Here is a 14,631-nt window from a genome sequence, read left to right as displayed (position 1 = left end):
GATGATCGGACATCTGGAGTTGGGAAGTCCAAGTAGGTCAAAGGATTGACTGGATACTTGGCATGAGGAAATCCAGATGGGTCAAGGTTGACCAGACATCTGGTGGAAGTCCAAGTAGGTCAAGGGAGTGACTGGATACTTGGCACGACTAGAAAAGTCCAAGTGGGTCAAAGAGATTGACCAGACACTTGGTGGGAAGTCCTAGCAGGTCAAAGGAGTGACCAGATGCTAGGCATGATGTACCAACGGGTCAAGGTTGACCGGGTGTTGGTTTGGTAGGCTTGGGACTTGGTTTTGGGCAAAAACCAAGTACTGGATCGATCCAAGCCTTTCCTAGCGAACAGAGAGCCTCTGGATCGATCCGTGGATCGATCCAGATGTCCCAATCGATCAGTGGATCGATTGGGACGCGGCTGCTTCGCGCGATAAGCGCTGGGTCGATCCGTGGATCGATCCAGACGTTTTTCCAGAGCACAGAGGCGCTCTGGATCGATCCATGGATCGATCCAAAGCCTCCCCGATCGATTGAGAACATTCGAATCGATCGGGATCCGACCGTTGCGTCGGGTTTATAGCCGCAGGCGGTCGTTGTCTTCGGCACATCTTCTCCGATTCATTCCAGATCTTTCGCCAACTTCTCCACAGCGCTCTCAAAGATCAGATCGCCAGTTCTTGAAGGATCTTGGAAGCTTTCAAAGTCAAGAGGCGGATCAAAGGCAAGAAGAGAAGCTAGGGTTAGGGTTTTCTGTACTCATTGTAAGCTTTGCGCTTGTATTTAGTTTCCCTTTCCTTTCTTCTTGTACTGAGAGTCTTGTAGGGCTTCTCCGCCCTTGGTAGTTACCATAAAGGAGTGTTATTCATAGTGGAGGGTGTGTGCGTTGGTGTGGATCCTTGGATTAGTCACCTCTTGTGAGGTGGATACCAAGTAAACCAACTTTGTTAGCGTGTGTGATTGTTTCTGTTATTTTCCGCTGCATATCCTTGAAGAAACAAGCCACGCCGAGCGACGAGCACGCGACGAGCTATTCACCCCCCCCCCCTCTAGCTACTTTTGGTCCTAACATGGGTGCCCAGAGTGTTGCTGACTGAGATGAGATCCTCTGTCCCAAAAATGATATGTCTCCGTGTCCCCTCCCTGATCGGACAAGTTAGATCACATCTTAAGGATGCAGTGCACATCATGAAGATGTCATGACCGTCCGATCGACGAGCAGACATGGAGACACATCATTTTTGCGACAGAGGATCTCAACTCCTGCTGACGTGGACTCGGAAGTGATTGGCAACAACGAGGCACCTGTTGGGCACTAAGGTGGTCTGGGTGCTCGAACCCTCTCCGGGCACCAGGAGTTCGAGCGCCTGAACTTGGTCCAGTCACCTAGACAAGGTCAACTCAGAGTTGACTTTGTCCTACTTCGACTCCGATCACTTGGGTGATTCTCCGACCATCTTGAGTTGAGCTCATCTCGAATCCAACTCCGACTTCTTGTCCCTCAGAAATGTCTCACACATTCTAATCTTGTCCTCTAGTGTACTATTTCGCAACACCTAGTCCTTTGGATGCACCGAGCCTTTCGACTTGTTTCTCATGCCATCTTTCTCGCTAGTTGTGTCTCCCTCTCAACTTCTTATGTTCCTAATTATAAGTTCCTGCATACTTAGACATAAGAATTAAATATAACATGACCTAACTTGACTTGGTTGACCACATCAAAACCAACAAGGGTACTTATGGCCAACTCCCCACTGAAATGATATCATGGCCCAGTCACTCCTCATGAGAGATTGGACTCTTTGTTCTCGACTCATATTCTGACTAGCAGTCCAATATGTCTTTCGGCCCATGAGCTCATCTCGCCATTAATACGACACATGAATTTATCAGAGAATCAGAGGATTATATCTTTGTATAGATATGCAATACTCCTCTTATACCTGAATATGGTGGAAGCATGACGATTAGACAAGTTATCTAGTAATGATATGATGTCTCATTAAATGTGAAAATTATAGAGATATTATAAAAAGGGTCCCTCTTCGTTGGCATAGGTACATGAATCCATCATCTTTTCTTCTAAGAGTCCACTGTTCTTCTTCCTTCTTAAATATTAATTTGATCATCGGAATAGCTATGTCAAAGACTCCCTAATCCACTTATTGACGATTTTATTCCTTCTTCTACTTGTGCTTGCAGGTACGTTCCGCTCGAAATCTTCTTTCAATCAATCTCCAAAGCCGCTCACCGATGGCCCGCATTCACTGTTTCCATCAATAATATATAGAGAAATCATCAAAATTCACTGCTAAAACTAAAAATTATATAATTGAATGGACTGCTTATTTTTGCTTTTGCTTTTGCTTATTTTCTGCGTCGATTCATTGACATTTTACAAAAAAAAACAAAGAAAAAGAGTGGTATGCGGTAGGTACTGCATCAACTCAAATGCAGGATGATCCTCTCGTAGTGCTGCATTCTGACCCATCTTCTTCCTTCCAGCAATCAGAAATATGACACATTTTTCTTCTCTTATGGATTTCTCTTTGACAATATTAATGTATTCTCAAAAGTCCGAACCCAATGGCCCTTTTAAAATTCCAATCCTATCTTTTTTCTGTATTTATTGTCTTCACACAAGCTTTCTACGTCGAAACACAAATCAGTGGATAGTGCTGCCAAATATCAAAGATTTCCTTTCATCTCCCCTATCTCACTCAGTCGCACAATCTTCCATGTATAATATATGGAAGATTATCCATCACTTATGACAAAAAGACAACCTAACATAGACTCTTATTGACCCGGGTCGATTTCGGGAATTGATGACATGTGATCCTCTCATCATGTATTTAATATCGGTGAATTTTCTCGGGACGGTCTACTAATTAAAATATAAAATATTATCATCATGAAATTTGGGATTTAAATCTTGATTAAGTTGATGTAAATATTTCTTTTATATATTAGTTATCATTCCAAAAACTAATAGTCATATGTGGTTTACCTCTTCCGTGTTGGCTCTGGGACGGATTGATGGGGACGCTAGGGGCGAGCGTATTCATCTTTTGCCATCGTATATTTAATACCGATGTACTTATATTTAACTTTCTCTATATTCAGTGACGGATTTAGGGGGGAACGGGGGTGTGCTTGAGCACCCTCTTGTTCTCGGAAAATTCCACCAGTATACTGCAGTCTGAGGGGCAGTGAGAAAGAAGACAAACTCTAGCTCTCTTCTTTGAGTACCCTCTTCCTTTTTTATCTGGATCCGCCACGGATAGACACTAGGGACTGCTATTATCATGTCCGGTGTTATTTATCTTAGGGGGCGTTTGGTTCTTTCCTAGGAATAAGAATCGGAATGAGAATCATTATATTGTGGAATGGGAATGGGTATGGGCATGGATATCACTCTTAAAAGTAATGTTTGGTTAGTTACATATCTTCTATCGGAATAAATCAAAATTTCTTTTTTTATCCTTAAAGAAAAATAAGAAAAAAAAATTAGATGTGAGAAAAAGATGAATGTGAGAGAAAAATATGATTAAAGAGAACGATGAGAGAGAAAGTGTGATGAGAAAGAATGAAGAGAGAGAGAAAGTGTGATGAGAGAAAATGAGAAAAGAGAGTGTGATTGGAGAGAGCATGATGAGAGAAGATGAGAGAGAAAATATGATGTGAAAGAAAGTATGATAGGAGAGGATGAAAAGAGAGAAAATATAATGAGAAAAATGAGAAGAGAGAGTGTGATGAGTGAGATTGAGGAGAGAGAAAGTATGGTGAGAGAAAAAGTATGATGAGAGAGAAAGTGTGATGAGAAAAAAAGAGACCAGTGAGTATGATGGGAGATATTGAGGAGAGAGAAAGTGTATTGAGGAAAAAAGGAGGGAGTGTGACCAGAGAGATTGAGGAAAGAGAAAATATGATGAGAGAGAAAGTGTGATGAGAAAAAAAGAGAAAAGAGAGTATGATGGGAGAGATTGAGGAGAGAGAAAGTGTGATGAGAAAAAAAAAAGAAGGAAGAAAGTGCGATGGAAGATATTGAGGAGAGAGAAAGTGTAATGAGAAAAAAATGGGAAAGAGAATGTGATAGGAGAGATTAAGGAGAGAGAAAGTGTGTGATAAAATGATGAGAGAGAAAATATGATGAGAGAGAACAAGGAGAGAGAAGTGATATGAAAGAAAAAATATATATATTTTGATATTCGATATTAATGGAGAAAATTTTAGTTTTAAGGGTATTTTTGGAATAAGGAAATATTTTGATTGATGAAAATAGGGTAATGACTCATTGAAGGGGAGATAGGGAATACGTTATTACACAATTTCAAGGATTCATTAATTTATTTATATTCCTATTCCTATAATCCAAATATTAACAATGACAATCAATGATTCGCATTCTCATTCCCCACTCCTATTATCCTAAATCAAACGTCCCCTTAATTAACTTAGATTACCCGGCCGTTTGGATATCATCAGTGGCCAGTGCCAAAGTAGAAAATTCAATTACAGATCCTGACCAACCATATCAGCCGACAGTGCATCTCACCGACTGGTGTAACCCATAATTTCTTGGTAATCTTCATTTTGTTGCATAATTATAAAGGCGATCAAGTTGCATGATAGATGGAACATTTGACAGCGATTGAAACTAAGTGTGGAACAGTGGCAGCCATTTAATTTGACTTCCAACTGTGTGATTGCGAGTCCAAGTTTAACACTCCTGAAATCTACTTGGAGTACCTCGGAATTGGTGACTAGTTAGGCATGAAGAGAGTGGATGCCCTATAAATAGCCCTCCTTCCCCATGCGTCCTTGCTATAACTGGTAGCTGGTAGTTAAAATGGCTAATAGAGCTCGCGTTAAGCTTTTGGCTGTTGCCTTCATTGCCCTTGTGAGCTTCCAGCTTGCGTTGGCAGCTAGATCGCTCACCGGGGCTGCCGCAGGAGGCGGCGGTGGAGGAGGCGGCGGCGGCGGAGGCTCTGGCAATGGTTCCGGATATGGGTCCGGCTCCGGCTCTGGATATGGTAAGGGTGCTGGTGGAGGGAGTGCTGGAGGGTATGGTAAAGGAGGCGGCGGCGGCGGCGGAGGAGGAGAAGGAGGAGGCGGTGGTTCTGGCTCTGGGTCCGGCAGTGGTTATGGGTCGGGATACGGTGAGGGCGCCGGAGGAGGAAGCGCCGGAGGGCATGGGAAAGGCGGAGGCGGCGGCGGCGGCGGCGGCGGCAGCGGAGGCGGTGGCGGTGGGGGAGAAGGGGGAGGTGTAGGCTCTGGCTCTGGTTACGGGCAAGGGTCTGGATCGGGTTACGGTGCGGGTGGTGGAGCTGGTAATGCTGGAGGATACGGAAAGGGCGGCGGCGGTGGAGGTGGCGGCGGCGGAGGAGAGGGCGGTGGTGTTGGGTCGGGATCCGGATCCGGTCAGGGGTATGGATCTGGATCTGGCTCCGGCGCGGGTGGTGCACATGGTGGTGGCTACGGTCGTGGCGGCGGCGGTGGAGGCGGCGGCGGTGAGGGATCAGGTGGGGGCACTGGCTCCGGTTCCGGCTACGGGTCTGGTTCTGGGTCTGGGTACGGCAGTGGGGGTGGCAATGGACATAATTAGATGACTAGCTTTCTATGGTATTATACCAGTATAATCATACAAGTATGGTTCTACGCGCTGTACCAGTACCGCTACCGCATAATGAATAAATGAAAGCTATTTTGCTATTTATAATTACAAAGGATGCTTGATTATGCATGCCGTTACGTTCATGAAAAATTTTGTATTGCCCCGCAGTGGTCTAGTTGGTTAGGGGAGTAACAGATTATTATAATAGGATAAGAGAATAAGTTCTAATGAATACATACTTTAGAAAAAAAATTCCTCTTATTCCGTAGGCACTTACACGGTTATATCTTTCTTTAGATATATATGGAGACAGACTGTGAACAAGAACGAATCCATATACATGCAAAGGGGATAATTGCACTCCTTATTTCCTTTATTTATATATTTTATCTCTCATGATATAAGTTTAATAGTTTTATATATTTTTAGGTATATTTTATCTTTTGAGTGAAATTTAATTTTTTATATTTCAATTTTAAGTAAAATTTAATTGATTTTTAACATTTAATCAAAGCCTAACTGTGAAAAAGATGAGAGAAGGTTTACATGAGCAGTAGGGATCCTCTAGTCCGTAAATTACTTAGCAGGGGATGATCCATTAATCTAGACCCTTGATTTGAATGGACCTCATCTATTTAAAGATGGGGTCCATCCAAATCAAGGGTCCTCATATAATGGATCATCTCCTGTTTCGTAATTTACGGACTAGATGATATGTTCTCTTACATGAGAAGTTGCACTTATCTGTATTTGTATTTGAAAGATACACATATAATAAAAAGGGGGAGGGAGGGGAAAGCGGATGAAAAATACACATACAATAAAAAGGGGGAGGGAGGGGAAAGCGGATGAAAAACGAGAAAAGGAAAAGATTTTCTCTTTTTATGTGAAATTGCTCTCCCAACTCTCTATCGGGAAGATATTTTTTTATTTTTCTGGGCTCTCCTAAATTTTATTGTAATTTTTATCTATTTACATTGAGTTGTAATTTGCATTCACGTTTGATTATTAATGAATTGAAGAATAATATTATATATGGAGAAATTTCTCAAAATAAAATCTACAACGATTGAATATTCATACCCCCTAATCAAAATAACATTATTGATTTTGAAAACTTTCCAACAAACTTGGACAACGACCAACATTATGGAGTTATGATGCTAATAACAAACATCCAAAGTGAAGGGCATATTTATTAAAGGAACCTTATTAGCATGTTCTTCATGACTTTCCATAAACTGAAATAAGAAATGTAAAAAGAAAATTTATTGTAAATTGGTTTCAAAAATATCCGGATTAGTTGGAGTACAACATATCCAAAGATAGTGCATATTGTTTATACAGTTATCTTTTTAGAACTTCAAGAAACCAAGGTGGGAGAGATTCATTTGTTGGTGAAGGATTTAAAAATTTGAGAAAGAAGGAGAAGTTTGATCAACATATTGGCAATTGCATAATAGTTTTCAAAGCATAGCAAAATTAAAATGCAATCATCTAACAAATCAAAATCTTACTAGGAGTATTTATGCTTTATTTATTAGAAAGCTAAATAAAGATAGAGCTGAATATTGAACTCGGTTAAATGGAGCTATTGATTGTGTTCGTTTTCTATTAAGACAAGGATTAGCATTTTTGGGTCAAGATGAATCTAATTTATCAACAAATAGAAGTAATTCTTCGAAACTTTTCGTAGCTTCTCGTTCCTCGAATGTACCAAGCATGTTGACTCAATTCACGTGTCATCCTTCTCATCCGTCGTATTTTCCGCTTGACTTCTTGTGTTTCTAAGTTCTTGCACACTTCGACACAAAGGTCAGAACACCACAGGACCTAACTTAAATCGGTTGATCACATCAAAACTTACTCGGAGTACTTACAATATCTCCTTTTTATATGCATCAACCCTAGGGTAAAATAGACATAATAAAAAATAATTTGACATAAATTGACATCAATAATGCAATTTAATACAACTAAACATATTACAAATAAGTCCTAAATTTACCACTCTAATTTTTTTCCTCTTTACATATAAGTCCTAAATTTACCCCTCTAATTTTTTTCCTCTTTGATTACATTAAAAATAAGGATTTAAATTAGAAAAAAAATCTAAGTGGTACATAAACAGTGACTAATACTTAAAAAATTTGTGAGAATTATTTTTCAAAAATCTAAATTTTTATGATTTAAAACTAATTTTTGAAAAAATATTTTAAAATTATTTTTAATCTGTGAAAAATTATGAAATTTGTTGTCATTATTAAACACAATTATCTAGAATTGTGAGAAAATTTTCAATAAACATGATTAATATTAGAAATTATAAAATATTTTATACAGATAAATGTAATTTTTTAAATAAATATTTAAAAATAGATTTTGAGCTTCAAAAATTTTCAACCTTTTCTAAGTACGTAAAACAGAAAATATATTCAAGAAAAAATAAAATTTCAAATATTGACCTTTTGAGAATTTTTATATTAAAAATTAATATTTTTGATAAAAAATCATATAAAATTAATTAACGGTCAAAAAAAATTTTAAAATTATTTATTCTTATAGAAAAGTTACTGTCTTATCACGAAAAAAATTTAAACAAAAAATACTAACATTAAGTTTTTATAAATTGTTTTTTTAAGTAAAGCAATTTTAATCTAGTAAATCAATTAAATTTGAAGGAATTTAAATTATGCATGATTTTGAAGCCCAATATAACTTCATACCTATTGGATTTATAAGATATTTTGTAGGGATAAATTTTTATGAAATCTTTACAATTTAACTCTAATGGTATCTAAAATTCCAATTAAGTCTACCATAATTTCTAAAACTTGAATTTTGAAATGAATTTTAATTTAAGCGTGCATCATTTTTTTTCAATAGCTCTATTTGTTCTTTTAGTTTTAAATTTTTAATTTGTCAAAATCTTCGAATCGAAGATTTCGACAAGATTTTACTAAAATTTCTTTTAATTCTAAATTTGTCGTTTTAGTCTTTCATTTTCAGTTTCTAATTGACAAGAATTTTTAGAAACCATTTTAACAAAATTGAATAATTTATCAAGAGGTAGAAATCATACCTTACTTACCTTGTCGGTTTGTAATCTGACACTCCCCTTCATTATTGTTTTCCTCTGAAGTAGCTCCCCCTTTATTGATGCTCTCGATACTCATTTCGGATGAGCTTGCTTCGTCATTTTCTTAGTGACTTGCCATCAGTGCAAGTCCGACGTAGGCTTCAATCTCTGACTCTAATGACAACATTTCATCCCACATCGCCTTTAGCTTTTTATACTTCGTCCGGGTTGGTCTTTTGTTCTTGTCCTTATCCTTCAGTTTTGTACAGTTGTCCTTGATGTGCCCTTCTTCTTGGTAATTATAGCACCACACCTATTGTTTGTTTTGTGAATGTTTCTTAGCCTGAAACTTGTTAAACTTGTTAGATTTAAGTAATTTACCAAACTTTCTTACTATAAATGTAGCCTCGAGTGATGTGTCTGAATCTAGTTCGCCCTTCTGGTTAGCCTTCAGTGCTTGGTTATGAGCTATTTTTTCTTCTTTATTTCTTAATCCTGCATATCTCGATTTGTGAAGTTTAAAAATAGAAAATAGGTTTTCTAATGTACTAACCTCGAGGTCCTTAGAGATGAAAAAAGAATCAACAATGGATGTCTACTCAGGTATTCTTGGAAATGCATTTAAAGTGTACCTTAATGAATCCCGATTTGTTACCATTTCATTGAGATTTGTGAGTCTAGTGATCAGTTCCTTGATCCTTGAGTGTAGGTGTGCGACTGTTTCATCTTCTTCAATTCGAAGGTTGTTGATTTAATTGCAAAGCAGGTCCTGTCTTGCAAGTTTCACCTCTGAGGTCCCTTTGTGCAGCTCCAAGAACTTCTCCCGGAACTCTTTGGCTGACTCATAGGTTCCGATCCGGTTGACTTCTTTGTTGGAGCAATCCCAATGGTCCGTGCGACCATGTGTTTTGGTGTTTGGGCAAAGGGTTTAAGTTAGGTTCACCCTTGTATTTGATATGTGTATTTGAGTTGTGCAAGTTTGCAGGATACACATGTGACTCAGGTTGATGACTTTGGGTCCGATGAAGGATGGAGCATCGGAGGGACCGTGGATAAGGCAGCGAGGACAATGACCGAGGGAAGCGACTTCGAGGCATACGCGAATGATGACATTGGGGACGAGCCACAGGCTTGAATGCATCCGAGGGACGAGACCCAAAGGAAGTAGGCTTGAAGGCAAGAGGTCAAGACTGCAAAGAAGCGTCAAGTGAGTCATAAGGGTGAGGGTACAAGTGCACGAGAGATTGTACTCGAAGTAAAATATTAGTTTTAGGGTTTTACTGTAGCGTTACTGTAGCAGTACTATAGCGTTACTGTAGCAGTCGACTTCATGTTTTAGCAGTCGACTGGTGCAATTGACCATGCAGTTGACTGGGAGCGAACAGAATGCTTCTGTTTGTTCGGTCAGTGTGGAGCAGTCGACTGCCAGTTTTAGCAATCGACTGGTATCGAGCCGTTGGGATGTAACAGTCGAATTTCCACAGAGGGCAGTCGACTGTATGTTTTGGCAGTCGACTGGTAGGCGGGGTTTTTAACCCGCGACCTATATAACCAAAGCTTGGGAGCTTGGTTATAGTTGACGAAATTAGTGGTGGTAAACCCTAATTAGTTGTCTACTAGTCTCAAGAGTCTTGGTTAGTGTTGTTGTGAGGTTTCTGTTGGGGCAATTTCCCTTGATCAAGGTTGACCAGTTTGACTAAGCTCGAGTTGGGGTTTGAGTTTTGATGTTTGACAATATATGGAGATTGCTAGGGCAATCGTCCGGTTATGGAGATGGTCAAAGGGTTGACCAGGTTGATGAGAATACAAGTCAAGTAGGTTAAGGTTGATAGGAGACTTGACTGGGAAAGTCCTAACTAGAGGTTGGGCGTATGGAAGTCCTAACTGGAGGTTAGGCGTATGTAAAGTCCTAACTGGAGGTTAGGAGTATGGAAGTCCTAACTGGAGGTTAAGCGTATGGAAGTCCTAACTGGAGTTTAGGCAGTGGTGAAAGTCCTAACTGGAGTTTAGGCAGTGGTAGAAGTCCTAACTGGAGGTTAGGCAAATTAGAAAGTCCAAGTGTGATCTTGGCAAAGGAGAAAGTCCTGGTGAGGAGTCAGGCAATTGGAAAGTCCAAGTGTGATCTTGGCAAAGGGTGGAAAGTCCAAGTGTGATCTTGGCAAGTGAGAAAGTCCTGGTGAGGAGCCAGGCAATTGGAAAGTCCAAGTGTGATCTTGGCATAGGTTGTAAGTCCAAGCATGTGGTCTTGGCAAGGTAAGTCCTAGTGTGACTTGGCAAGGAGAATTCGATAACTAGGATGGGGTCGAAGGAAGCTCTTGAAGGCAAGGCGTGAATGATGGGGAGATATCCGAGGGACGCAAGGCTGATGGAGGAGGCTAGAAGGCTAGTTCGAGGTTGGTCGGGTGTGGCCAAATACTAGGCACGAAGACCCAACAGGTCACAGTTGACCGGGAGTTGGGTTGGAGGCTTTGGACTTGAGTTTGAGTCAAGTCCAGGCTGGTCAATCGATCGGGCGATCGATTGAACCAGGATCCAATCGATCAGTTGATCGATTGGTGTGTGCTGCGATTGTGGGAAGGCCCAATCGATCGGTCGATCGATTGGGATGTGAAATTGCGAGCGATCGATTGGGAGCTGCCCAATCGATTGGTCGATCGATTGGGCAGGGGAGTTCTCGCGCGATCGCGAGAACACAGAACGCTTCTGAATCGATCCACCGATTGATTCAGATGTTCCCAATTAATTGATCGATCGATTGAAATTCGACTGTTGCACAGGAAACGAGCGATGAACGGCTGCAATGAAACAGTGCCGACATGACAATCGATTGGGGATGAATTGGATCGATTGAGAGCACTGTTTAAAGCCTGGGCAGAGCGTTTTCTCCGCAGATCTTTGCGATCTTTTCCTGCGAGCTCATAGCTATTTTTTGGCGATCTTCTCCGAGCTTCTCCGCCAGTTCTTGAAGGCTCTTGGGGTGCATCCCCAAGGTTCAAGAGGCAACAATAATCAACAAGTAAGCAAGCAGAAGGGTGTATTTCAATTATATTATTGTATATTCTTCTTGTGTGAGTGTTGTAGTGTTGTGTGTGTTTGTACGAAGCTTCTCCGCCTCCGGCTGCGACCGAGAAGGAGTTGTTTACTAGTGGAGAGTGCTCAAGTGTGTGGATCGTTGGATTAGTCACTTCTTCTTGAGGTGGATACCAAGTAAATCCAAGTGTTAGCGTTGTGGTTGTTTTTGTCTTTGTATTCCACTGCATATCATCAAGACGAAGCAAGCACAAGTGAGCGATGAACCGCTATTCACCCCCTCTAGCGGACACAAAGGTTCCAACAATTGGTATCAGAGCGAGATCGCTCTTCTACGGACTAACCGCCAAGAGAGCAAGAAGCTAGAGGAAGAAGAAGATGGAGAGTGAAGGACATCTCGGATGGGACATCCGGATTCCACCTCCATACGACAAAGAGGACATCAATTTTTGGAGGAATCGATTGGAGACTTGGTTCCAAATGAATTTGAACCAATGGATGGTCTTGGAGGACCCATTTTAAGCTCCAACGGATAAGAAGAGTAAATGCCTCCGACCTCGACATTGGACCGAGGAACAAAAGGAACAAGCGGAGGCCGATAAGGAGGTAACAAAAATTTTGTTGAATTTATTACCTTCTAATATCCTTTTGAGTGTAGGCGAATACACAAGTGCATGTGATCTTTGAAAAAAGATCATTGCCCATCATGAGAACCCTACACAACTCCAAGGAGTGGAGAAGCCCAAGGAGAAGGACTTATTGGTCCAAGAAGAGAATGACCGATCCAATGTTGACACAAAGTCAACATTCGAGGAGAAGAAGGAAGAGGAGGAGAAGGAAGAAGATGAGATATCTTCTACATCTTCAAGAGAGGAAGAGGTGGAAGTATCCACATCCTCAAGAGTTGAAGAGGTGGAAGCACCCACACCTTCAAGAGGAGAAGAAGAAGAAGATGATGCAACCTCCACAATGCAAGCTACATCAAATGGAGAATCAAGCATCATCCCTACAAGCAAAGGTATAGGAACTTCAATTGAAAATAATAAAAATCATATCATTTGCTTTGAGTGTAGGGAGCATGGGCACTACATGAGCAAGTGTCCAAAGTTGGCCAAGAAGAAGAGTCAAGTAGTACCTAAGGGCAAGGAGAAGCCCAAAGAGACAATCCCCACAACAAAGAGGAGCAAGGAACATATTGTGTATTTCTTGTGCAACCAAAATGGACATTATCGAAGCCAATGTCCAAAGGGGAATAAGTGGTCAAGGTCAAAGGAGGAAGCACAAGTCTAGGGGGAGCTTCCAAGATAAAAACCAAGGTATCATTTAATGAACATATTCCTTTGACACATGATAAAAAGTATGCTAGAAATAACTTTTTCATTTTAATGCAAATTATCATGAAAGTAGCAAGCATGATAGCGTTAAGGGAAAATACATTCCTCCTCATGCTAGAACTACTACACCTAAGGTTAGGAAGGTAGATAACTACTTAGGCAATAACTCTAAGGACTTTAGATATATGTCTAAATATAGAAATGCTCATAGGAGTCAAGAAAAATCTAAATCTATGGATTTAATGATGGAAAACTAAGTTTTGAGATCAAGACTTGATAACTTAGAAAGAACCTTAGCAAAAATGAAAAATCTTCTTAAGGGTCAAAATGAGCAAACTCTAGGGAGAACTAGACAAGAGTTATCCAATGGCTATAGAGGTTTGGGATACAAACCTAAAGTCAAGAAAAATGTGACTTCTTTTCATAGGGTTCCATATAGCTATGGGACCAACCCTAGGTGTAGAGGTCAAGTCAAGGATACTAGGGAAGGAATCCCTAAAGGTCCTTTTGGCAAGACCAATGTGACTAAGACTTCTAAGAAGTCTAACATAATCACAAAGAAGGTCACAAGGGAGGCTATCCCTAAAGTTGATCTAGTAAAGGTGACTAAGGCTCAAAAAAGGCCAAATAAAGTCACAAAGAAGGTTACAAGGGAAGTTACCCCTAGGAGTGACCTAGTAGAAGTGACCAAGACTTCTAAGAAGCCTAGAAATGTCCTTAGGAAGGTATCTAGGGAAGTCATCCCTAGTGAGTACCTAAAGCATCCAAGGAGCACCAATAGATTTTGGGTTCCTAGGAGCATATTCTCTACACCTTAAATGGGTTTAGAGAGTGTCAACTCCAATTGGAAGGGTAGTTAACCCAACCTTGTTAAAGTTGACACTTGAGAGCATTTTCAAGGTTATTGTTAACCTTTGAAAATGAAAAGGATTATTGGGTTACTCTTTGAAAGAGTGATATATGTGCCAAAATTTGAAAAGTTAAACTTAATCTAAATTGGCATACTTAAGAAAAGTGTAAGAAAAATTGAGTTAGAATTTTGATACTTTCTTAAGGAATTAAGAGAAAACTCATGCTTTAATCAAATGTGATTAAGCCTTGAAGGGCAAAAAGGTGCCAAGTGTGAGGATGTGAAATTAGGTTAAATTGGCACACTTGAGAAAGCAAAAGGAATGTCAAGTTAGGACTTAGATAACTTCTTTAAGAATTAAGAGCACATCTAAGTCTTAAATCTAAGATGTTTACTCTGTGGAAGAGTAAAATGTATCAAACTTTGAGGATATGAACTTAATTTAAATTGACACATTTAGAAAAGGGAAAAGAAATGTCAAAATTGGGTTTTGGCATTTTCATGAGCAATCTAGGCTTAATTTTAAGGTTTTAGCTAGGGTTTAAGGATACTTAGATAGGTTATCTAGGTATATTTTATCTATGCTAAAGTGTCATAATTGATTGTCTATCATATGTCATGACATCATGTGTTACATTCATTTTTATTATGAAAAACACAAAAATATCATGTCATACCATACATACATCATGCAGCTATAACATGCTTTTCTTTTGAAAAATGCTTATT

The 14,631-nt window shown here is 39.8% G+C and overlaps 1 protein-coding gene across 1 annotated transcript; it reads left to right on the top strand.

The window, feature by feature from the left end:
* Positions 1-4,806: 4,806 nt before the first annotated feature.
* Positions 4,807-5,717, top strand: LOC121967662 (putative glycine-rich cell wall structural protein 1). Its single transcript, XM_042518016.1, has one exon. It carries the CDS (start codon positions 4,845-4,847, stop codon positions 5,598-5,600), a length of 756 nt encoding a protein of 251 aa, XP_042373950.1. The 5' UTR covers positions 4,807-4,844; the 3' UTR covers positions 5,601-5,717.
* The last annotated feature ends 8,914 nt before the right edge of the window (positions 5,718-14,631 follow it).

The sequence above is a fragment of the Zingiber officinale genome, chromosome 3B (genome assembly GCF_018446385.1).
Source record: "Zingiber officinale cultivar Zhangliang chromosome 3B, Zo_v1.1, whole genome shotgun sequence".
Classification (NCBI taxonomy): Eukaryota; Viridiplantae; Streptophyta; class Magnoliopsida; order Zingiberales; family Zingiberaceae; genus Zingiber; species Zingiber officinale.
The sequence above is the reverse complement of the archived record's forward strand: the minus strand, read 5'-3'. Positions and strand labels throughout refer to the sequence as shown.

Excerpts from the sequence above, each read along its gene's own strand:
- LOC121967662 (XM_042518016.1), top strand. The coding sequence starts at position 4,845 with ATGGCTAATAGAGCTCGCGTTAAGCTTTTGGCTGTTGCCTTCATTGCC.